The sequence below is a fragment of the Haemaphysalis longicornis genome, unplaced genomic scaffold (assembly GCF_048455015.1).
Source record: "Haemaphysalis longicornis isolate Haplotype H1 unplaced genomic scaffold, Haemaphysalis longicornis Haplotype H1 scaffold_8, whole genome shotgun sequence".
Classification (NCBI taxonomy): Eukaryota; Metazoa; Arthropoda; class Arachnida; order Ixodida; family Ixodidae; genus Haemaphysalis; species Haemaphysalis longicornis.
Window position 1 is genome coordinate 123,292,947 of NW_027526445.1, and position 24,771 is coordinate 123,317,717.

Sequence of the window (24,771 nt, forward strand, 5' to 3'; positions counted from 1 at the left end):
AGAAAGTTCTGAAAACAGTGCTAGCATAGTGCACAGAAGGTGAGTCGAGACTGGGTGCTCTCTTGTGTCATCTTGGTGCGTCATGGTCGTCCACCTTGTTTCATTGTCTGGGCACAGCGCCCAGTCTTTTTTCACCTTCTGCGTCCCGTCCTAGTGCCATTTTTAGAACTTCTGCCGCTTAAATTAATCAGAGACGACATGCTCCATCCATGTGGTAGGTTCACACCTAGTAGAATTCCCCCCGTATAGACAGCCGGTGTGTGTCTCTGTCCTTGCAGGGGAGTCGGGCTTCCCCGAAAGCTCATCGGCCAACGGGCACGCAGTCCCAGTGGCAGCGGAGCAGGAGCTAGAGCTGACCCAGCAGCTGCCCGAACCCATGCTCACCTCGCCCAACCCGCCCGTGCCCACGCCCCGCAAGTCGCTCTCCCCGCCGCCCAGCATGAAGGTGGGTGGTCGGGAAGGGGCCACCGTGGTGGTTCCACCTTCTCTAAGCAGCCATTTTGCTGTAGTGCTGCGTACGGTTGAACCGGTTCATGTCAGACTCTGGTTTTTTTAATTATCGTTTGTACCAAACAGTCTGAACGCCCCTTTGAAGATATTTATCGTATGCCAAATTGTCGAGTATATTTAACGGTCCCATTCAAATAGGATATACATCTGTGTTTGGCTGTGCATGCATGCTAGTATTGCAGTGTATTGCAAGTGGCCCTGTCCACTCGCCCCCAGGAATAAGGTGGGGACCAGTGCGCCACCTTGGGGCATTCGTGCCAATTGCAGCTGTGTCGCATTTTTCAGATTCCCAAGACTAAGAATCGTTTAATATTTCCATTGGGCAAGCTCTTGCCAGTAACTCCCTGTCAGTTAATTTTACTCTCTTGGGGTCGGTGCCATCCAGCAGGGGTGTGCCTTTTCATTCTTGTTCATATGTGCTCAAGTTCAGTTGGGTGAACACACAAGTGGTTTTGTTTTGAAAAGTGTGAATATGTATACTTTTATTGTGATATTTTCTTTTTCCTAAGAAGGGTGTAATCGCTGTGATCATTGTTTTAAAAAGTCCAAGCACCAGAAGAAAACCTGGTTCTGTTATATATGTGGATTGCTCCAAATGAGTAAAAGAATTTGCGAGGACCTGGTTGCGAAAAATGCTCAACAGTAAGCTTGCCTCTGTCAAGCAAAGCAATATGTGGAACATCACCATACTTAGGGGAACTTTATTTTCACAAACCTGCGTTTACACTGACAGGGTGGGATTTATAAGCAAAGCAGGCAGGTGAAATAGACTGTGCTAAGCATCTATGTCTATTTCGTTCTGAATCTATAATATAATTCGGAATGGCGTGCCCATTTGCAATGTGCTGGGTGTTAGGTAAACAATTTCATTGCTTGCACTCTGCTCCGTTTACAAGTGCCCTTTTCTCGGACATAAGTTTGCTTGACTGAAGGCATTGCATTGGTCGAAGCTGACTCCTCTCTTGTTCTGCCTACGAAGTTCCAAACGCTGTTGGCATTGCAGCTAGACTAGCTAGGCCAGCTGCTCCAGCATCGAGTCACGTTATTGGCGTTCTGTGTGCATTCCAGGCTTATCGTGCACTTAGTATTATCTTTGCGCCTTCCTTGCTGTTATCGGGGCACATCTTCTAGACTGTGGGGCACTGTTTGCTTTGCAACAACGTGGACACAGGAGGGGACTGATAAGTTTCCAAGTGGATAGGTCAAGGATTCCAGATAAGTCACACTAAACTGAGTTGCCCCTTGGTGGTTTTGTCCACTTACGCTAAGCTTTTTATTGCATCAAAGGAACTCTGCATCCTTATCAGTCGCACGTAGTTTGATGAAGGCTGGCCTTTGTTTGTTTTTGCAACTGGGAGGGAATGTTTGGCGCAATCGATCAGGACGTTGACTCTTGCTTGGATATGTTACGTGGGTGACTGCGAACTATATTTTCTTGCCAAGAACATGGGGTTCCGTTTTTGTCTCTTTAGGTTGCCTCAACTTGCAACAAAGTTGGAAGTTCCTCTTCTATTATGATGCACGAGTCATCTAACCTGTTTGAGGTGCCATAGTAGGGATCCTGTAGTTATGGTTGATGATTCTTCATCAGTTGCTTGTTTAGTAACGATTTGTGCAAGGTTGTCGAGGCCAAGCCAAAGCCTGCACGGTCAGAACTTGTAGGGGCCTTGTGGCATTAAGTTGTGGGGACACTCTTGGCCCGCATGCCTTGTTAGCACGCACGTTTAGTTTCGAATACATTTTCTTGCATCGGTGACTTTGCCTGTGTGATGGAGAATATTCAGTTGGCCAGTGATCCAAAACCTGCAGGAAAGGAGCCTACAGGAAAGGGAGCTGATGTTACTCGTCATTTTTGAATTTGTTGAGTGTTGATGTCCATTTTGTTTTCAGTAATATTTTTATAATTAACTGCATTCTAAAAGTGCGAGGTTTCTGGCTAGTTGGGAATTCATGACCATCACAGCGCGAAAACATACCAGAGACAACAGGAAGAGGGACTGCAAATGAGCGGAGGCTCCCAACTAATTTTAATGAAAAGGAAGCACACACTTAACTAAATATACATTCTATCGCAGCGTCGTGACACATACCATATCTGCAAAACAGCCACGTGTACAAAAACAGATTAAAACCCGCAGTTGGCCGACGCAGAAACAAGGAAAATAACGACACAGCGATCAGTCATGGCAAAATTCACAATTGGGTGCCTAAATGACTAATCTCATTTTTCGACAACAGAATGGACGGGGCACTTATCTCCTTTGCTTCCTATTACAGCTGCCTCGATAATCTCTCGGCTAACTGCATGGCCGTGTCGGCTGACAAGGCACTCGTCCAACAACTGTTTACATCCTGCCTGGTCACACGAACGCAATGCTGGCTAAGACGCCCCTCCAAACCACGCCGCACATCGTTATCATGCCCCCACAACCTGTCCTTCAGACAGCGGCCCGTCTGCCCTATGTAATTCTTACTGCATGAAAGAGGAACTTTGTAGATAACCCCTTCCACGCAGTCAACATATCTTGTGCGGTGATTTACGGGGCGAGGACCATCCACTTTCAAATTGGGCCTCTTTATTTTACACAGCCTGGACAGCTTTTCCGGTGCAGATAACAGGACCTGTACATTCACACGCTCGGCAACTTTCTTTAATTTGTGGGACACACCATGGATGTACGGCATAACAACTATTTTCTTTTTGTGGTTGTCTTGTCACTGTTTGCTTTATTGGTGTTCTTAATAGACTTTAGCATTCTTTTAGCAACAGCACTGACCAAAAGCGAAGGGTAGCCTGCAGACAGAAGATGGGGGGGCTTGAACTGTAAAGCTGCCTGACATTGCATGAGGGCATGATTTTTTGATAAAATTTGACAAACACATATGAACAATTCCCCACTTAACAAGCTTTGAAAGACACGACTCGTATGGAAGCAGCGGCTTATTACCATGCGGTTCATACCACGAACACGTGGGGGAATCCTTGGACAAAAGACGTAGATCAAGGAAATGAATGGAACGTTCAACTGGAGTCTCGTCGTGTGTCAGAATCAGCGGACTAAGGCAATCTTGAAAAATTCTAAGAATACATTTTGTAGCGTGATCTACACTGTCACCGTTGCTTTCCATACAAGTCGTGTCATTCAAAGCTTGTTAAGCGGGGAATTGTTCATACGTGTTTGTCAAATTTTATCAAAAAATCATGCCCTCATGCAATGTCAGACAGCTTCACTGTCCAAGCCTCCCATCTTCTGTCTGCACGCTACCCTTCGCTTTCGAACAGTCCTGTTGCTGAAAGAATGCTAAATTCTATTAAGAACACCAACAAAGAAAACGGTGACAAGACAACCACAAAAAAGAATATAGGTGTTATGCTGTGCTTCCATGGTATGTCCCACAAGTTAAAGAAAGTTGCCAAGTGTGTGAATTTTTAGGCCCTGTAATCTGCACTGCAAAAGTTGTCCAGGCTGTGTAAAATAAATAGGCCCAATTGGAAAGTGGATGGTGCTTGCCCCGTAAATCACCGCACAAGATATGTTGACTGCGTGGAAGGGGTTATCTACAAGGTCCCCCTTTCATGCGGTAAGAATTACATAGGGCAGACGGGCCGCTGTCTGAAGGAGGCATGATAACAGTGTGCGGCGTGGTTTGAAGGGGCATCTTAGCCGGCATTGCGTTCGTGTGACCAGGCTAGATGTAAACCATTGCTGGAGGAGTGTCTTGTTGTCAGCCGGCACAGCCATGCAGTTAGCCGAGACATTATTGGTAATAGGAAGCGAAGGAGATAAGCACACAAGTGCCCCGTCCATTCCATTCTCAAAAAATGAGATTAGTCATTTAGGCACCCAATTGTGAATTTTGCCATGGCTGATCGCTGTGTCGTTATTTTCCTTGTTTCTGCGTGTGCCAACAGTGGGTTTTAATCTGCTTTGTACACGTGGCTGTTTTGCAGCTATGGTATGTGTCATGACGTTGCGATAGAATGTATATTTAAGTGTGTGTTTCCTTTTTAGTAAAATTAGCTGGGAGTCGGCGCTCGTTTGTAGTCCCTCTTCCTGTTGTCCCTGGTCTGTTTTCGTGCTGTGAAGCTCAAACTGCATTCTATCAGACACCTGAAAAGCATATGAAAGGCACGTTTTGGTGTACCGGTAATGTATTTAACCAAAACACTCATATTTAGCCTAGATTAATTTGCAACCCCTCTTCACGTGCTGCTTCACAAGCCAAGTGGACATTAAACCACTAATTAAAACTGTCTTTAATTTGACAGGTTTTATTTAAGCCTGATTTCTAAAATTGAGCACTTCTACAAATGCGGGGACCTTTTGAGCGTGTAAACTGCTTCAAACTCGAGTGACTTAGTCGTTGAGAGCATGTTTGACATTTAGAGATGGTTGAGGAGGATGCAGAGGCAATGTGGCCGTGTTGTTGGTGCTGCTGCATGCTCAGGGATCGTCGGAGGCGGAGACGGCGGCGCAGTCACAGCAGCAGCACCGGGAGATGGCGGTGGACGTGCCCGAGTCTTTTGTGGCGGTGGCCAAGACGGCGCCGCGCTACCCTCCGCCTCCAAGGCCTCAGGGCTCGCCGCGCCTAAATGGCTCGGCCCCCACGGGGGACCAGCTGGAGCGCATACGCAAGTACCAGGTGGGTCTTCTCTCCCCAACCTTCCTTTTGTGGAAAACTAATGAAAAAGGCCCTTTTCTAGTTGGCTTTCAGGCTTTTGAGCGGATGTAAAACTGTTTGAAGTTTGGGCTCGAGAGGCAGAACAGCTCTTCCTTGTCTCCTCTCTCCAAGTTCAAAATTCAACTGGTTAATTAAATCTTTTGCTTCAGCACAGGTAGAGTGACGACATTTGTTGTGTTGCTGTTTTTGACTCGTGCATGCTTTAATGACACCAAACGTTTAGCTGCATGTCTGCAGAATCTTGTTTACAAGCGCTGTTACGAAATGAAATTTAGGAGTATTTAGGAAATTGTAATATACCCGTTTCGTGCATCGCCACCATCACGTTTATTTCCAGATTTACATGAGAAGGCAGAACAGAGGAAAGGGAAGTTAAAAGGTGTCAAAACACCTGGTTCAGGCCAACCGTCCCTTCAAGATGAGATATTTCCAGGGAAATACGAGGGTATAAAGAACGTTGCACAGTGAAGATGAAATCGATAGCCGTCTCCTCTGTCTTGTCTCCCGCAGGAAGAGCTGCGGCTGCGCAAGGAAGAAGAGGAGCGCCTGGCCCAGGAGCAGGAGTTCCTGCGGTCGTCGCTGCGGGGCTCCAAGAAGCTCCGCGCCCTGGAGCAGAACGCTCCGCAAGGCATCCTCAATGCCGCCTTTGAGACGGAGGACAGCGGCTCCTTTGGGGCCACCCTGCCCTCGGACGCCCGCCTGCTGCCCGTCAGCCCCCACAAGCCTCCCAGCCGCATTTATGGTGAGACCAGAACACGTGCTCCCTCCCTCCTGCAGGCATGAGACGTAGTACGGCGGAAACTGCCTCGGACATGCTAAGTCACCTAACGACAGCGACAGTTTGGGGGCGAGTCAGGAGGACGTAGAGGGTCGCACATTTTAACAGCGGAGCTGTTAAAGCTTGGTTTGGTGGCGTTAGCAAAAAGAATACCTAGAAAAAAAATTGTGTCGCCTGTAAGGGGTGCACCACTGCAGATAGGGTAGTATAACAGTGAAGCTGACTTTCGCGTCTGCTTGAGTGTGAGCACAAGGCACATATGCGTATGTTCACCCCTTGCTATACCATTTTAAAGGTGATAGTCTTTCTTGGGCTTAAAGTGCAAAACGAAAATTGGCGTAGCTTGCACTGATGATGCAAGGATTGAGAAACAGCGAAGCTGGGGGTTCAACCTAGCTTTTTCCCCTTGGCATCCACTGTAAGCGTGGGGGACCTTCTGGAACGGCCTTGTAAAATCCTGTTGACCTTGGCCTCAGCCCTCGATTCTTTCCCTAGCCTAGCAAGAACATTACAAAACCTAACAAAACTTAGCGAAGCCCAGCAAAACCTGGCAAAGCTTTGTAAAACTGGAAGCTAGGTTGACCCCCAGTGCTGCTGTTTCTCCAGCTTTGCACCATCAATGCAAGCTGAGTCAGTTTTTTTTTTCCCACTTTTGAGGTGGCGAAGGGAGATGAGAAGGTTGCCCAAGGTGTCCTTCCTTTCTGTCTACAAGGTGCTCTGATTGGTGGAGTGCAAGCAGTGCTGCAGGTTTTCACAGGCCAGCTGTACAATGTCATACCTGGTAATTCATGTGCAACTGCAGAATCTCCCGTGTGCATGATGATGCCAGTGATCAGATGTAGGTCTGATTCTAGGATTGTTAAAAAACTGGTGACCACTCTTGGAGGCTTTGGAGACGGGGCAAACGGTGGCAAAGGAACAATCGCCCCTTCGTTCATAACATGACCAAGGTCTGTGTGATGACCCCAGTGAAGTCAGGCACAGATATTTTAGTACTGACGTCAGTTTCCTGCCTTGTAGACACAGTGTCAGACAAATGTGAGCAGGTTGGGCCACCTATGAGCATTTCACGTTGTTACATTCGGGAAGGTGTCCCCGAGCTGGGCTCTGTCGCCTCCATCATGTGGGGTAGCGTGGTGGTCAGTGGCCAGCAAAAGCTTGCTGCCTTGGTGACGACGACAAGAAGCTGAAGGCAAACTTAAAGGGACACTGAAGTGATATGTAACATTGCGGGATTACTTGCGCAAATTGTAGTCCGGAGTCCCCAGGCCATGTTTCGACCACCCTGGGCGCGTTTACGCGATTTTATTTAGTAGAAAAATTAATTCGAAAATGCTGTCCTCCTCTCTTTACGCTCGCCCATTTTCTGCGGCGTTTTCGTGTGACGTCAGGAGGGGATAAGCTGGCAATTGGCTGCGCTACTGCACGGCTCCCCGGCCTTCAGACAGAGTCAGTCGGCCCACCGTTTCGTCCGCCGGCCGCCGACGGGTCGTCGCAATTCGTTTGCTCAGTTGAAACGAAGCCAGGACACGTTTGTGAATGGTAGAATTTGCCTTTCTTTACTTGGTTAGTTTGTACACTGTATCTAGCTCCAAGTCAAGGTCGCTTCACACAAGCGCTGCACAAGCGCACATGTGACGCTTCGCTGACTGGTATGCCAGTAGGAAAATATAAGGCCTCTTGAAGGCGGGAGAAGAGTCAGCGAAGTCAATATAGGTACTAAGGAAATAAAATCAACTGATATTTTTACCGTACAGTGTAAAACTAGGGTGCGGGAAGCACTTTTTTGCGCTGGGCGAACAAGCACAGCGGTCAGCAGCACGACTACGCATCTGCGAACGCTTTTCCGTCTACGAAATGCAATTGCTAGACGTAAGCTATTGTGGAAACTCGGGCGACGCTTACTGCACGAGCGCAATACAACAAATAGTCACCTAAGCTGCTTGAAATGCCAAAACTAAAGAAAAGTGTAAACTGGTTGTACAATATATACCCTATATTACCAATGCCAGTGGAGCCCGCTCCGTGGCCAAGCGGTCTGGGTTGCTAGGTATGCCACCGCAAGTATTTTGCAAGTCACGAGTTCGAATCCCCGCGGGTACGTGCTTTTTTTTTTTTTTTTTTTTTTTGTAATTTAACTTTTTCATTTTCTGCCGATGTTTTCTACATTGAGTTCACCTTTTTTTGGGCCGCAACGTTCATGGCTCCGCGAACTAGTTCACAAAACGCGCGCAGGCTGGCACTGGCGCGCTAGCCAGTTCTCGTTGGCGTGCTGTTGCCATAAGCACCGACTGCTTGCAGGCAGTGGGCACAGGCCAGAATGAACAGACCCTTGGCCTGGTGCGAACACGCTTTTTACGACACAGGCATGAGGGAGGCAAGCTCCAAATATAGGGGAAAAGCGCATGACATTTGGGCGTCTGCGGGTACGCGGAGGGCGTTCATGCACTGCGTAGGTTTCGGCTAGTGAATGCTACGATTCCAATCCGTCCTAGGAGGCTTATCTTTGTGCATTTTTACAGCTGACAACATGGCAGAAGCGCGGTACGATGATTACTGAGTTATTGAGAATGCCCATCCAACAACGCCAACGGTTGTGTTTTACAGAACCGAAACCGAAACCGAAACTTGTTTGGTTGCTCACCTTGGGCATCGTCCAATCACGGTGCCCGCTCCTCCTAACGTCACAGCTTTAGTTGGTGCGGCCGCCGCAAACCGCGCATGGTAGTTTTTCTTCTTTCGCGCTTTGTAAAATAATTACCGATTTGTCAACCGAATAAACGATGAAAAGTGTGCTAATTTGCGCCAGTCTACGCAGTGCAAGCAAAAACGGGAGCTTGACAAATTCACTTCAGTGTCCCTTTAACTGGTTTACTGCATGGCGAGAGATGAGCCGAAGCAAGACAGGAACAATGCCCTTACGGGCAAGGTTACAGTACAGAACTTCAGCAGAGTGACAGCAAGGATTCGCTGCTCCATAACGAATGGGCTTCTGCGCTCGGGGCCACGCGTATTTATACCCAAAGCGCTAACGGTCAAAATAGTACTCCTAGTGCTTTTGCATACCGTGCGAACATAGTACAGACACACACAACGCCCTTTTCAGAGTTCGTGAGTGGGCGGTAGTAGCTGCGCTCATTTAGCCTGAAAGAGGGGGGAGGGGAGATCTTGGTTGCAGCGTCTGCCTCGCCGGGTCAGGTCTCAACACGCCGTGTTTGCAGCTGCCAAAGTTTGAATTGCCGACAGCGAGGTGCCTGCGATCTGGCCATTCTGTGTCACGTTGCGGCTTGTCCGAGGCAGCTTGCTTACACACCGGGGGACTCCGTTAAACCTTGCAGGACGCGTGAGCGTGGTAGTGGTGCAGAGAATCGTAACAACGTGCTCTTCCCCATGCAGAAGCTCCGGAGCTGGAGCAGTGCCTCAAGAGGTTGGAGCCCCTGGCGGAGCCAGGCGCGCTGTCGAGCGTGGCCAGCCTGCTCAAGGAGCCGGGCTTCCAGGGGGCGCTGGCCGTCAGCAACAACGTCCAGCAGGCCTGGTGCTACCAGCGACCCCCGACGCCCGTCTGCTCCAACGCTCAGGACCTGGCACAGGAGGTAGGGGCACGTTCCTCCGCGTGGCTTTTCAATGCTGGCGGAGGCCAGATATGTTTTACCCGTTCTGGCCTAGACTGTTCAAAGTCGCCTTTCAGGAACAATTGGGACTGCTATTTAGCTGACAGGCAACTGTGGCAAACTCCTGCAAGCTTTGGCATCATCATCCTGTTGGTAGTCGCCGGCCTATATTTGCACTCACAGTTCTTCTGCACATTTTAGCAGTCACTGCATCGGGAGCTTGCCAGCTTTTAATTGCATGGTTTTGCCATTGGGCATCCACTGATGCTTTCGCTGTCTTTCCTAGAGCTCTTGTGGCTGTCAGCTTGAGCTGAAATGTTTGTTGGCATCCGTGTTACCTGTTAATACCGCTACATTGACTTCCTGTTCTGTGTTATAAGAGCAAACAGTATTTCCAGCTGCATTTCACGACTGTTTGCCCTAATTTTCTTTGTTTGAGCGCAGTGTTGAAACGATTGCATTTAAGTCTTGCTTCAGGTTTAAAACGCCGAATAAGCGCAGAGTTTGTGAGGTGACAGGTGTTGTGTGAAGGTGAAGGTTGATTTAGACCGCGAGGGAATCTGGGGCGGAAGTACAAGTTCTGTCTGTTTCAAAAACGTCACTTTTGCACCCGTTTCAAATGTGACGTAGTTCTGGTTGCGGGGGCCTCTGCCATGCACAAAAGCCAACGCCCATCCCTGCCTTGCTTCTGCTGCATCACATTCGGGTCACCTGCGTTCACGCAATCAAGGCTGCCTCAAGATGAACACTTCGATTCAGCAAAGCTCAGCAGTGGGCTAGTCGGTTATGGATCACGTCTAAGTGGCTAGGTGTGCTGTTTGACATGAATGTGTAAGACGGGACAGGAAGACTGAGAACGGAAGTGAAGTGCAACACTTTGTTGCATCACTCTTTACGTTCTCGAGCTTCCTGTCCGTCTTACACCTTCGTGTCAAACAGCACACCTACCCACTTCAATGTGATAAACACTTTGAAAGGCACATAAAATGGCCAAAACTGAGAATTCCGCCCCTCGTGTGTGCGGAAAGAGGGGTCTTGGATTTTACCTGAGGAAACTGGATACCCAGAGCATGTTGTGGGCAGGAGGGCCTTATCACATCGTGCTGTGCAAACTTTGGTAACCGCGCCCGGCCATGCAGGTGCTGTCCCTGGTGGAGGGCTGCCCGCTGCCAGAGGCCATGCAGCTGCAGGACCTGCTGAGCCGGCTGGAGGTGGAGGGCCTGCTGCTGAGCCACGACCGCATTGCGGCCCGGTGCGGGGCTTCCCCACGCCTCGCCCACTCCCCGCTCGGAGGGGTGGCCGGAGGGGGCGGAGGGGGAGGGGCCCACGAGGCCCTCGACCGGGCCTCCCACTACTCCGAGGACAGCATCAAGATCGTCCACATCGACAAGACCAACGAACCCCTGGTGAGGGCGGCGAAAGGGGGAAACAGCTTCATTGTGATGCAGGGCATTGGTCATGCTTCCTAGATAAAGCTAGAATTGGCTAATTTATGTCAAATGGGGCCATGCATCAAAAGCATCCGTATTAAATTAAAAAAGCATCCGTCAGTTTTGATGTGGCCTTCTTAGCTGGCCAAATAATTGTCATTGTTTTGAACACCTTTTATTATTTGGTTTTCTACTCACCTTCTCAAATGAACGTCCATGCGTGAGCATTCATGTTGACGACTTTGTACGGCAGGATGCTCAGGACCAATGAAGGCAGAAACGCAATAATCAACTCGCTAAACAGTTAGGGACACTGACTCGATGCTGGGCGCTGTCTCACTAATGGAAACACAGATCAGAACATTTGTTACGGACTAGTCGAAAAGACTATAGTGACATCGCAAGGGTTATGGGACTGCATGATGACTGTAGCATTGGATTTGGCTTCAACTTATGCCCGAAAAAGTTCAGTGAAAGGGCATTTCAGATTTTATTTTGTTGGTGGAAACTTCGTTGGAGTTCAAATGTTGTGATAAACAAAAATTTCTTTGGGACATTTTATATAAAACTGCTGTTGATCCCTGACAGGGAGTGAGAAGTTCTACCATTGCAGTGAAAATTTTCTTGTGGTGAGCCAGTGTCTCCGCAGCACTCGTAAGTGCTTGCCAAGTGCATTGCGGCCAGTGACTGCAGTAAACGCTCTTGTCCCTGCAGGGTGCTACTGTGCGTAATGAAGGCGAGAGTGTCATCATTGGACGGATCGTCAAAGGTGGTGCAGCCGAAAAGAGCGGTGAGTGGGAAGACGTCACTTTGAGATTTCTCGCATCAAACTTGGAGCTTTACGCAAGGGGAGGGGGTGGTGACACACATCTCGGTAACGAAGGAATTACTCTGGTAGCTTCGTGTGCAGCTCCTTGGAATTTGTAGCAACGTGTAGCTGAATCAGATGTCCTGTCTTTTCAAAAGCATATAGGAAAGACTTCGTAACAGCTGGAATTTATGATTAGTCAGGACTTTGGTTGCGATTTCGCTGCGTATCTTCCCCCCTGGGCATTCATTAAAGGAGTACTGACACCAAATTTTGACGGCTAAAAAATGATATAATTGGCTTCAGTAGTTTGTACAGATGCCTCACAGAAATTTTTGCAGCGATTCGAGGCCGCAATCACATCTAAAATCGAGTTTGATTGTCCCGGCCGCGAGCTTCCACAAATCGGCAGCACTAGCGAAATCGCTTTCGGCGTGACGAAACATCGGCCGACGTGTCTGGCCGGTTCAGGGTGACGTCATATGGTCGTTTTCGGAACCGGAAACGATATCCTGCACTGCTGTTGTCGGTGGTATTCGTTTGGGCAGGAGACGTGGGTGTAGCTGTGTGAGCAATGCTTGTAAACTTTGCACACTTTGCGTGTTCAACGTCTTTGCTCTTCAGTTCGTGGCCAGCGCACATGGTGTTGCCTTGCACTGGTGCCAAAAACTGCACAGTGCCTGCACCGCGCGGTGTGCAATGTTGACGAGCACCACGCTGCGGTGCGCATCACCGAGCTTGCCCAAGTTGTGCTATGGCAAGCTCGGGGAATGCGAAGTACTGCTCGTGGAAGCCTCTCCGAGCAAATCAACGACGACGCCAAGATGCATTATTTTCCGCTCGACGACATGCAGCGCAAACGTGGACTGAGTTCGTGCGCGTCGGCGGCCGCAAGAACTGTCGCCCAAGCCAGCGGGCTCGGTGTTGCTCGGTTCAGCTTGGGTGTTGGGAACTTTAGCCTTAGTATCGTGGCGAATATTTCATCGCCGGTATCTGTACAACTGCGAATGGCCATCCCTTACACAACTTTTCAATCCACTATCATCCCCTTTTTTGCATACTGAGCTTTATTTTGGCGATAATTCCCGTTTCAGCGATCGGTGATCAAGACAACTGCCATGGCCTATTTTGATTCCAGCGCGCAGGTGGCGGCATCTTTCGGCCGCTTGTTGTACCGCGGTGCCGGCAGTGCTGGGTCAGAGCGCCGAACCTCCGCTGCCGGTCGGCGTAGGCTTACCATCGCGGCAAATATCTGAACGCCGCTTTTAAATTCAGCGCTGATAACAACCCCTAGCACAATTTTTCAAGACACTAACATCTACTTTCTCGCATGTGGGACTTCTTTTTTGCGATCAGATTGATTATAAGAGTGGCGACAAGCTGTTGCTGTCACGGTCTGCGCCGGTTCGAGCCGCAGTGATATTAAAAAACGGACGACGGCGAAGACATCGCCAACCTAATCGCCTGGCCAAATAAAGTTGTTCAGTCTGTCAGGTGGCAGCGACTCATCCGAGTCTGACGATTCAGACGACATGTTGACTCCGCGGGCGAGTGCAGACCATGTGCAATCGTAGCAGACGATGCGGCGAATGTCCCTGACATCACGGGGGAGATCGTGACGTAAGGCTGGCCCGCTTGCAGGCTGGCCTTCGAACGGCCATTTTCCCGCGCGGTGACCAAATTTGAAACTGGTTGCAATAAACGTGCTATAATTATTTCTGTGTTGGCAGCTGACGGCTTTCGGTTCGATTTTCGTAATTACTGGGCCAATAGGTATTCTTCACAGCATAAAACCTGAAAGCGAGAAATTTCGTGTCAGTACTCCTTTAAGTGTAAGAATTCATGTATTACATAGAATGGGTGTTGTACTAAGGCATCCCAGCTGTTTGGAGTTATTAGCGTGAAGCTTGGATTTACCGGCGTTCATTCGCCTTCTAGAATTGGCAGTTGTCTTCAAGTGTAACCCCAAACCATGATGGAAGCTGTGATAGGGGCATGCAGTGAATACTGAGGTATAGTTGACACTGGGGCATGGAAGGGGGAGAGGGGCGGATGTTACAAAAGTTGCTTTCACTATTTCGCTGCCACCTTGTGTTCATTTCAGATAAGGCTAGAGGCCATGTAGAGATTTCAGCGCACGTGAGAGATTCCCAGGTGGTCAAAATTATTCTGGAGCCCTCCACTACAGTGTGCCATGTGTGTCTGCTCAGGTGTAGCTTTGGTGCATCAAAAACCCGACAATCAATCAAAGGCAAGAGGCCAGCTGGAGGTAAACCACCAGGAATCAGCTCCACGTTTTTGTCTGTGATTCCTGTAGGTGGAGGACTAGATGAGTTGCCCCTGGTTCCCCTTGTCTGGTGAAGCTCTGTCCACCTATTGTGCTTGTAGGTGCACAACAGAGGTGAGCGTAAGATTCCCCCTCGTGGACGCAGGCCTGCTGCACGAGGGTGACGAGATCCTCGAAGTGAACGGCATCGGCATGCGGGGCAAGTCGGTGAACGAAGTGTGCGACCTGCTGGCCACCATGACTGGCACCCTCACGTTCCTGATTGTGCCATGTAGCCACGAGAGCGTCGCGCCGCGGGCCTCTGACTCAGGGGGCATGATCCACGTCAAGGTGGGTAGCACTGTTTTTGGCATCATCATCATCATCATCATCATCAGCCTATCTACGCCCACTGCAGGGCAAAGGCCTCTCACATTATTCTCCAATTACCTACCTCGGTCCTCTGCCAACTCTGACCAATTTATCCCCACAAACTTCTTAATCTCATCTGCCCATCTAACTTTCTGCTGCCCCCTGCAACGCTTGCCTTCTCTAGGGATCCACTCTGTTACCCTTAATGACCAGCTTTTATCTTGCCTTCGCATTACATGCCCTGCCCACGTCCATTTCTTCTTCTTAATCTCTACTAATATGTCCTTAACACGTGTTTGTTCCCTGACCCACTCCGCTTTCTTCTTGTCCCTTAATGTTACACGTATCATTTTACGCTCCATTGCTCCACTGTTGGCAACAACATGGCATTAATTGGTCGCTGCTGCCATAAAGGATTGTCTCTCCACCTTCTCCCCTTGCCTGCACGTCTGCCTAGGCGCACTTCGACTACGAGCCGGAGGAGGACCTGTACATCCCGTGCCGGGAGCTGGGCATCCCTTTCCAGAAGGGGGACGTGCTGCACGTCATCAACCGGGACGACCCCAACTGGTGGCAGGCCTACCGCCAGGGAGAGGAGGACCAGACCCTCGCGGGCCTCATCCCCTCCAAGGCCTTCCAGCAGCAGTGAGTGGGATTGGCCGCACCGTTCGGAAGCTACGGGGCAAATGCCGTAGTGAAGGGCTAGGGGTCGATTTGGAACACCTGTGTGTGCCAAACTATGAGTGTAGATACCGTATTTTTGCGCGTGTAACCTGCACCAAAAATCTGAAAATTTCAGTGGCAAAGTAGGGGTGCGGATAATATGCGAGGTTTTTCCTTTAGTGCAGCTTCACGGCAATGCGCGTTGTTCTGTGAAGCTCCTACACATCAACACTGACTAAGCCTTCCATGGAGGGTGATTCCAGGTTAGAAGGTGGAAAAAAAGCTTAAAAAAATGATGCATCACAAAAAACATGGACGGAACCGAAAGTGATCTTGTGTACAATGGTGAGGACTGCGGCTTAAGTGATAGCTCTAGCTAGAGCAGTGACACTGAGTGAATTGTGACTTTCGCCTTGCGGTCAGTGTATTCTACGCGCTAAATATACGCTTTTTCTGTCTACATGGTATGTGATGTGTTGCTTGAGCAGTAGCTTTGGTGCAACCTTTCCTGTATCAAATGTGCGGGCAATACGCGAGGGTTTTCTTTTTCTTTTCTGGCGGGGTGAAAGTGGGGGTGCGTATTATATTCAGGGGCAGAGTGTCTTCAAATACAGTAGGCAGAGTGTCTTCGTCACATGCGCTGCTCCATATGCGCTGTATGGTAGCGTCCCAGCTGAGGCCACAAGGCATTGTGTAGGGCTGTTCAGGTGTTGAGCTCCTGTGTGATGTATAAATATCGCTTGTGCCAGAAGTGCGCACAGGTTCTGGAAGAGGAGCTGTTTGTTGTGTGACATGATGTATGCCTGCTTATGTCATGATGCATCATCATGATAATGACTGTTGTGACCATCTGATAACCAATGCAAAGTGATGATCAAGGTCTCACTCTAGGAGGCAAAGGAGGGCCAGGTGTCTCATTGATGTGGGAAAAGGAGCAGGGAAAATAGGAGTGATGGTTACAGATGATGAGCATTGTATTCATCTTTCTCAGGGAAGAACCACATTTCAATTGGCCCTACCTCATTAATTACACGCTTAGTCCTTTTTCTCTGACCTGCTAACTAGCGGACGCTCGAGTTGGCTTCAGATTTGGTCAGGCGAAACGTGTTTAGCAAAGTGATGCATTCCCTACCCAGCGCAAAATATAAGAGGTTTTGTCTTGTGTTGCCTAGCTTGTGTTAGTTCGCCCGACATTTTTTTACACAAAAAATAAGCGGATTTTGTCTTCAGTTCTGGGCAGTGTGCATGGTAGCATTACTGTAGCACTAAAAATGTCTATGCCTTGCTGGATTGCAAGATAGTGCAGAGAACATGAGAGGGAATGGGAGAAAGCACTTTTAAACTTGCACAAAATTCCAACTCGAAAACACTTCAACCAGTAAGACCGTGTTGCCTTCACTGGCCACTTGGCTCAGCACCAGCTTTGTGACTTAATAGGCTATGGGTTTGGGTGAGTTGGCAATCCGTGCTGTACTTCAATTGTGCAAAAAAGGGGACTGAAGCGAGATGACACGACACAGAGAGCACACAGAGCAACACAGTGCGCTCTGTGCCGTGTCGTCTCGCTTTAGTGTTCGTCCCCTTTTTTGCACAATTGAACTACAGCAGATTTGTGAATTTGCAAGCGTCCATGGGGGCTGCTTGTGACAACACACAAGGAGATGGGCAGAGACGGCTCTGTGTCCTACAGATTCTTGACAAGTCTTTCAGGCTTCGCAAATGTCCTTCAACTGTCTTTTTTTGTGTGCCTTCCAGACGTGAAGCCATGAAGCAAGCTTTGGCTGGTGGCGATGCCGAGTCCAAGGAGAAATCCAAGCGAGGTGCGTTGTTGTGTGCCTGTGGTCTTCAGTTTGCGAAAGAGGCGTGCAGGCACTGAGGAGGCCTCTTTACCGTGCAGGGAAATTCCTTTGTGCCAAGAAACACCACAAGAAGAAGAAGAAGAAGAGCATGGGGTCGTCTGGTACGGCCGCCGAAGGTGAGCTCTGCCTTTTGTGTTCCCATTGCGTCCTCGTATATGAACAGTATAGTGTATACGAATACCGTAAGGCGTTTTCTGACGTGTGCGTACTTTGCACTTTACTATGAACCCCATTAGTCATCTGTGTCGAAGTAATTGAAGTTGTACTGAGTTGATTAGCTGGTATTGGTCTATTTTTGCTGCCTGTTACACATGCAGCAGTGAAAAGGAAGGCAGACAAAGCTCTTTTCTTACACCTCACTTCAAGCTGGTGATGCTCCATCACTGTCCTCCGGGTCAACCATAGTGACCGACAATAGGCAAACCTTTTCTTTGGTTGTGGGTGCTGTGTTAGTGCTTGTGCCCCCGATGATAAGTGTGAAGGAGGCAGCCAAGTTCTATCGACACTAAGATGAGCACTTTTTGAAACATCAAATCTGAGGTTGGCCGCAGGTTGGCCAGTTTTGTGCTTCGGAGCATGATGCTTCAGATCAGTTTCTTTTTTAAAGTGAAAGTTGTCTCAGTGGGACAGGTAGCGTTCTGTTAAAAAACTAATGCATTTCCCCATAGACTGGTTGGTCATCCGAAAAGCTCTGACAAGATCTCTTAAACACACGGCGTGTGCGTGAAACTGAGCCTCAGTTTTTTCAATGAGGTTACTTAAATATCGGGAAAAAGGAATGGTTCTGGGTAAGACAATATGCGCATCGGTCATGAAGAAGCATTACAGTAGAATATTTTTATCTCATAAACCACGGTTCGGTATACATTTGGGTGTTCGTAAGTGCATCTACTTAGTGCACAAAAAAATCAATGCATGGGTTCGTTCTTTGTTTGCAATTTGGGTATGACAATCGATTGGACACATTTTCAGCAAAGGTTTTCACGCACTTTTGACACAGTTTTGATGTTGGAATGCTTTTGCACTTCTCCCAACTTTCTTTAGGAAGGCACGGTAAAGTTATCAACGTGCACTACACACTTGTAGATTGGCTTTCTTTCCCTTTTTTTCTTGTATTTCACTTCCATTGTGGTCGTTTCGTTCCTCAAGTCGGGGAAAATCAAACTTGAGTCTCTATGCTGGGCGTTGGGAAGGACGCTGTAACCACTGAGCAGTGGATGTGAGGAAAGGTGTGGAGGTGCTTCGTTAAAAAGCTGACCCAAGAATGTGCTAAGTCACAAGACTTGAGGTCACAGCACCACATTACAGAGCCGTGTAACAACAGAGACCGCCATTGTTGGGGCGTGCTGACTGATTAGCCCCGAACAACCAGTCTCGTGTGTGTGTCTGTTTTCACTTCTTTCTCCTTTTTTATCCTATTTTTGTTCCCTCTCTTTGTCCTTTATCTCTCCTCTCCATTTGCCTCTCATCCCCAAACCCCCACGGCAGCAGGTGTTCCGGTGTCCACCCCTAGGTGTGACAAATTGCACCTGCTGGTGGTCTTTCCTTCCATATTTCGATACAATGAATTCGTTCCTTGTCGTCGCACAGACACGGAGGCCAACGAGCCCGCTCCGACGTACGAGGAGGTGTCGCTCTTCTACCCCCGGCCCAACTGCAAGCGTCCCGTGGTGCTCGTGGGGCCGTCCAACATCGGCAGGCACGAGCTCCGACAGAAGCTCATGGAGGACACGGAGCGCTTCGCCGCCGCTGTGCCCCGTGAGCCCTTCCCCTCGTTCTAGTGGGCCTGCTTGACGAGTGTCCTCAGGAGTGGATAAGCTTGCATTGGGGCGAGAGCACTGTTTGGGCATCTCCTAGTTGCCATTCGAGGGCTTTACCTCTCTTTTTCTTCCTGTGTGCAACTGTTAAGAAAATGCTTGCATTTCTTTTTTATGCCTTATGGTAGCTCATTGTTAATACATTGCGCAAACCAAAAAATCATGCACCCGTCCGGGTAACGATGACGATGGCTGAATGCAAAGCTTTCTCGTGACGAATTTTTTGGTTCGCCAATCCCACTCTGCGAGTATGTGCTGCTCCGGAGGTACGCACCACTTTTCTAGAATAACCACAGCAACTCTCTGGAGTGCACTCCGTAGGCCCTAACGTTTGGGTTTGGGGTATGCGGCATGAATCAGTACCTGATGCTTGCTGTTCAGTGAACAATTTTTTGAGTGGGTGCCAGTTTGAGGTGTCAAACCCCAAGATGTCATGTTTGCCTAACGTCCTTAATCTTAAAACGCAAAGTTAGGCCTAACGTCTTGTGGCTAACAGCATGCAGAGCAACGCCATTCTTTGTGTGACGGATTCTTTGGTTGTCATTTGAGTTTTCCAAACTGCTGCGACCATGTCAAAATGGAGCAATCGAATAGACGCTGGATTCATTCTTTCACCTCACCCACGATCATTCATCATCATCGTGGGAGAAAGTTGGCTTTCCTGCAGGGCGTATTGGCGTACAACGGCATCAGTGAGGATACAAAAGCTTCGATTTAAAAGCAGTGCCAAAAAAGTGTGCAAATTTTTAGGGGGACATTCTTAAAACTGCAATAGTGCTACATTCCCCAGACTACGGTTGCCTCTGAGTCTGAAGCAGGGTTGGCATTCCCATTTGCACGCTCTAAAGTAAAGCTACCAATGCCATGATCAAGTGCCAAACTTACACTCGGAGATAACAAGCTGGTGCCTTGACTGAAGGGTGTTGTGGACACTTGTGGAGTACTATTGAACCCCTCACTAGCTTGCTAGCACAGTTCGACTATTCTGAAGATCTGTAAAAAGTGTCACATACTCCTGAATTGACTCTGCTAATGGAGCTTTGCAAACGTAGTGGTGCTAGTAGATAAAAGCGTGGCTGGAAAGATGGCGACACAGAAGATAATAGTGCAACTATCCTCTTGTTAAGATATTGATTTTGAGGTTTCGGACATTAGGCCTAACATCACATCTTGGGGTTTAGCACCTCAAACCGGCACCCACTCAAAAAACTGTTCGTACCGATTCGCGCCATACACCCCAAAGATATTCCGATATTAAGATATTTAGTCTACTGTTAAGCTCCCACTAAAAGGCTGGCAGTATGTTCTGAATAAATAAATAAATAAATAAATTATCGGCTAGAGCCGTGAAGTTTTTCGGGTTCCAACACCATTTTTTTTTTCAACAGTCAGCAGTGTGTCAACGGCGCGTTAGTGGTGGTATAGCTCTGCTTGCAGCTGCATTGTTAATAACGTGAAGTAAATTTCACTGCTTTGCTTTTGCATTGTAAACGGGAAGTGCCTGGAAGGGTTTCAATGTGGTTCAGCGTATAACAGAACATCCAATTTATAGCTATTCATACTGAAACTTCCTGTCAAGGCTCAGTGCATTAGGGAGCGGCATCTTCTGGAAAGCTTGTGACTCGACAAAAGTTTAAAAGGGCCATGCAGGCAAAACACGAGTTTGGTTCATCCGAAATATTGCCTCGTTAGAGTCATACTGCCGCCATTCTGAACATGAACTTCACTCAAATAAGCTACATAATCAGGAAAAAAGGGCAAGGCCATGCGACCCACTCGCTCATTTCCCGCAACAGAACCTATGATGTCATACCAGCCAGCTCTGCGCTTGGCAGAGGCCGGCAAAAGCAAATGCAAATCAGGCAGAGCTTATAAGCTTCCTGAACGAGCTATTTGCGCTTAAATTTAGGGCACATTCTTTTTAAAGCAGTAAGAATGGTGGGGCAAGCAGTGGAAGTTTTGAAACAAAGAAGTACCGATGTGTACTGCTGTTGGTACTGCGCGCGTTATGCTTGTTTTAGCTGCACAGCACTGCGGCTGTTTGGGGTTGTCTCAGATGATTGGCCGATTGGCGTAAGCGACGGCATCTTACAGGACCATATTCATTGAGCGAGCACCATGTTTCACGAAACGATTATTTTCTCCCTGAACAAGAACAAGCCAGATACAAATACAGTCAAAAACAACGCAAAGGCAGGAAACAGCCCGCCACGGTATGGTGGAACCACCTTGGTTGACTAATGGTAAACAAGGCCCCGTAGCTCACTACATTTAGCTGGAAGACCTGTTCTTGTAATGTCATTGCTGAGGTCGCTAAAACACACGATTTGGTGGGAGAATCAAAACTTTAACTTAAATGGAATAATTTCGCAGTGAATAAAGCATCGTTTGCTTCCGGACAAGCGCTGGGGGCACTGTAAAACACGACGTCTTTCGAATACAACGAACTTGTGTTTTGTCTGAGTGGCCTCTATAAGGAATCACTTTATCTCAGGCAAGAGTGCCAGGACGTTTGAGAGAATGCGTCTGACGTCATTCCCCCCCCCCCCCCCCCCCCCCCTACGACAGACACGAGCCGTCCGCGCAAGGATTCCGAGCTGGACGGGGTGGACTACCACTTCATCAGCCGGCCGCAGTTTGAGGCGGACATCCTGGCGGGCAAGTTTGTGGAGCACGGCGAGTACGAGCGCAACTACTACGGCACCAGCCTCGACGCCATCCGCTCTGTCGTCAACTCGAGCAAGGTCTGCGTCCTCAACCTCCACCCACAGGTGAGGAGGAAGGAAGAGAGGGGGCACTACTCCCTCCCGTTGCACGCCTGGGAGACGTGCTCGAGTCTATCACGGACAAGATGAAATTCGAGCAGAGCAAGGCTGCTCGAACAGGCATTCGGTGGCTCAGTTAAGCATTGAAAATTCACCTTCAGCCATAGGCTAAGAGGTCATTGTGTATGTCTTCATAAAAGGCGTGGCGATATTCATGACGTGACACACAGGAACACAGTTAGGCCACTCCAAGGTTCAGAAGCGTCTGTTATGGGTGAAGGGGGCAGATGGGTCTTTGGGGCCGAAAAACAGTTGAAAAATCGTTTTTCAAAAAATGGCTGTATATTTTTTTTTCTGAAAAAAAAAAAAAAAAAAACAGTGACAACAAAGCAGTTTATAGAGGCGGTGAAACAAAGGTTGGCTCCACTGTGTGCAGCCGGCGCTAAGTGGTCCCGCCCTAACAAAGTTGACACCCTGAGGATAAAAGCTGTGGCTTTAGAACAGGCCGTATATGTTTACATCAATGTGCGGCAGTGATAGAACGGCCTGGGGAGAAATTGAAACTTACCAGGGGATACCTGCTGACGTTCTGGGGCGGTTTGAGGCACTTTCGCCGCCCTTACTTTAGTCTGACGAATCGAAGTCGCCTCACGTGTCTGTGCTGCTGCCATCACCCAGAGATCACAGCTCAGATTCATTGGAGCCAGTCAAAAATCGCCATTCCCGTGGAGCATTGACAAGTGGCATCAACACTGAAACCAAAACCACGTGCGCCCGACAGCGAAGGAGCTTTACAAATCCCCCGCGGTGGAGAAAAGAAACTCGAAAGCGAAACTGATGAAATACTTTTTCTTTTACCCTTGAGTTGGCTGTTTAGTAGTGCTCAGCGAGCACCAAAGTTTGAATTTGTATTCATCAATAACATACTATTGATAAGAATAGGCACAGGCACGAAAGTGTTAAATGCATCTGTTGGGTCCAACTGTGATGCACCAAAGAAATACTCCTTTGCCATCGACTTCCTTTCGCAGTCCCTGAAGATGCTGAAGCACTCGGACCTGAAGCCGTACGTAGTGTTTGTGGCTCCCCCGTCCCTGGAGAAGCTCCGGCAGCACCGTTCGCGCCAGGGAGTGCCCGTGCGGGAGGAGGAGCTGCGGGAGACCATCGAGCGGGCCCGCCAGATGGAGGAGACCTACGGCCACTACTTCGACATGGTCATCGTCAACTCGGACCTGGACCGGGCCTACGACGAGCTGCTCAAGGAGGTCGCCATTCTCGAGCGCGAGCCCCAGTGGGTGCCCAGCGCGTGGCTCACGGGACAGGACAACATGGCGGCAGCCACGGGATCCTAGCCACGGCACCCGCACGGCTCGAAAAGGAAGGGGACGCTCACGATCCGAGTGCCTGCCGGAGTCACCGGGAAGAACGCAACGGCTTCTCCTGAGCACCGCAGTCAGTTTGCGAACCACCCGAGGCTTGTAGAGGACTCTTAGTTCAGTGCGGCAGAGTTTCCGTTCAACGCGCAGCCTGCCGTGCAAGAGAAATTCGGGTGTTTTCTTGTATTCATACCGTGGTCCGGCGTTAATTAATCTTGGCTTTAATAGCTTCTTGATGGACATTTTCTGACGAGTTGTGAACTCACTGCAGTGCTCGGGAACGATTGCCAAGTGGCTCCACTAAGGCCCCGTGGACGTTGCCGCCGGTATCACTCGCACGACGACGACGACGGCGTGCCGGCCGCACGGAGAAGCCTAGTGTGTGCGAGGCGGAACTTTCGGATCAGACGTGGTGCAGCTTGTATATTGTGGAGAATTTAGACGCGAGGCCATTTTTTATGTACGATATATATAGGAGCAAGCTAGAAGAAGTTTACTACTGCCAAACAGCGCGGCTCCAGTCCTATCCTCAGGTGGGAAGCGGCGGCTTCTTTGCGGGCGTGCCGCGTCCCACGTCTCGTGCTATAACAGTGGTGGAAAGCGTGCGCGAGCTAGGCTGGGCAGTCAGTACAAATCAGAGTTTGTGAAAGTGTTTGTTTTCTAGGAGAAAAAAAGAAAAAGTAACCGCACACTGTGTGTACTGTCTTTTCAAAGTGTTGCTCCTCTAAGAAGTGTGTTCTTAATATTAGCACCCCCCCCACCCCCCCAACCCCTTGTGAGAGAGGCAGTGTGAGAAAATTGGACTGTGAACGTGTGCTGTAATGTGTGAAGTGGTTGTGCAGATTTGTGTCCTGTGCATAGGCCTAAAAATACCCTTTTCTTACACACCCACGCAGCTTATAGTCAGTTCTTGACGTTTGCAACTGTCATGCTACATACAGTTCAAACACACTCTCTAATGAAGCCGAGGTTAGCTGTACACACGAAATAAAAAACAAGACAGGGGGAGAAACTTCGCTTCCTGGGGTGGCTAGATAATGTCACAAAGACTTGGCGCAGGTTAAGCTAGCGGTATCTGCTGCTGGGGAAGGAACTGCGTGGACGTTGAGATCGGCATTCCGCTGTGCAGCCGAAACAACAGGGCGCGGCCTTGGAGCTTCCATCATTTTGTCCATCAAGTGCCACTATCATCTCCTTCCCCGTCGCAGCTGTGAAGCTTTGTAGTCCATGTTGCTGTTCATCGTGACATTATCCGGTCACTTGCTCATGCCTGCCGCAATGGGTGTTTCTCTTCCTAAATGTATTGCCCTGTGGGCCACACATTATTCCACTAAAACTACCGTATAATGCGGAATATAGGTTCAGTCGGAATATAGGTTGACCCCCCTACCTTGTAGCCAACAATGCAAGAAAATAATTCGGTAGACAACATCGTTTTATTGAGGCTGTAACTTGTTTCGGCTCAGATTACTCGTCAGGGTGGTCTGAAATGTTGTCCGACGACTGCTTCTTGCTGGCTGTCGGCCACACATCAAGTCATCGCCGGTGCAGTGCAGAGAATTGCTTCTGTAGCACTTCCTAAACACTCACAAGACCATGTCATCGTAAAACAAGCGCAAAGCATTGGACACCCGTGTGCAGACTGTAGCGAGAGTGCCAGCAAGCATCTTGGGGTATCCATTCGTAGAGACGTTGCACGACGCTCGCAGACAAAAGTCGCCACTTTGTACAGCAGCACAGGTGCACAGAGCAGCGCTCATGAAACTAGGTCTTCCAAGCGTTGCATACTGAAAGCTGTCCCTTCAGCTAACGCCAGTAGCATGCACTTCTTTT

General features: G+C 49.0%; 1 protein-coding gene across 2 annotated transcripts in view; it reads left to right on the forward strand.

The window, feature by feature from the left end:
- LOC144149806 (protein PALS1-like) overlaps window positions 1-23,882 on the forward strand; it is a 77,381-nt gene extending 53,499 nt beyond the window's left edge. Inside the window, exons 4-16 of one of the 2 annotated variants that reach the window (XM_077681453.1) lie at window positions 279-445; window positions 4,960-5,154; window positions 5,704-5,935; window positions 9,368-9,564; window positions 10,722-10,988; window positions 11,727-11,802; window positions 14,253-14,437; window positions 14,916-15,103; window positions 16,877-16,941; window positions 17,019-17,096; window positions 18,571-18,738; window positions 21,366-21,568; window positions 22,594-23,882. In XM_077681453.1, the coding sequence (XP_077537579.1) occupies window positions 279-445; window positions 4,960-5,154; window positions 5,704-5,935; window positions 9,368-9,564; window positions 10,722-10,988; window positions 11,727-11,802; window positions 14,253-14,437; window positions 14,916-15,103; window positions 16,877-16,941; window positions 17,019-17,096; window positions 18,571-18,738; window positions 21,366-21,568; window positions 22,594-22,914 (2,342 nt within the window). In that variant the 3' untranslated portion in view covers window positions 22,915-23,882. The remainder of the gene's footprint in view (window positions 1-278; window positions 446-4,959; window positions 5,155-5,703; window positions 5,936-9,367; window positions 9,565-10,721; window positions 10,989-11,726; window positions 11,803-14,252; window positions 14,438-14,915; window positions 15,104-16,876; window positions 16,942-17,018; window positions 17,097-18,570; window positions 18,739-21,365; window positions 21,569-22,593) is intronic. The other variant, XM_077681454.1, reaches the window with a different exon arrangement.
- Window positions 23,883-24,771: the final 889 nt, after the last annotated feature.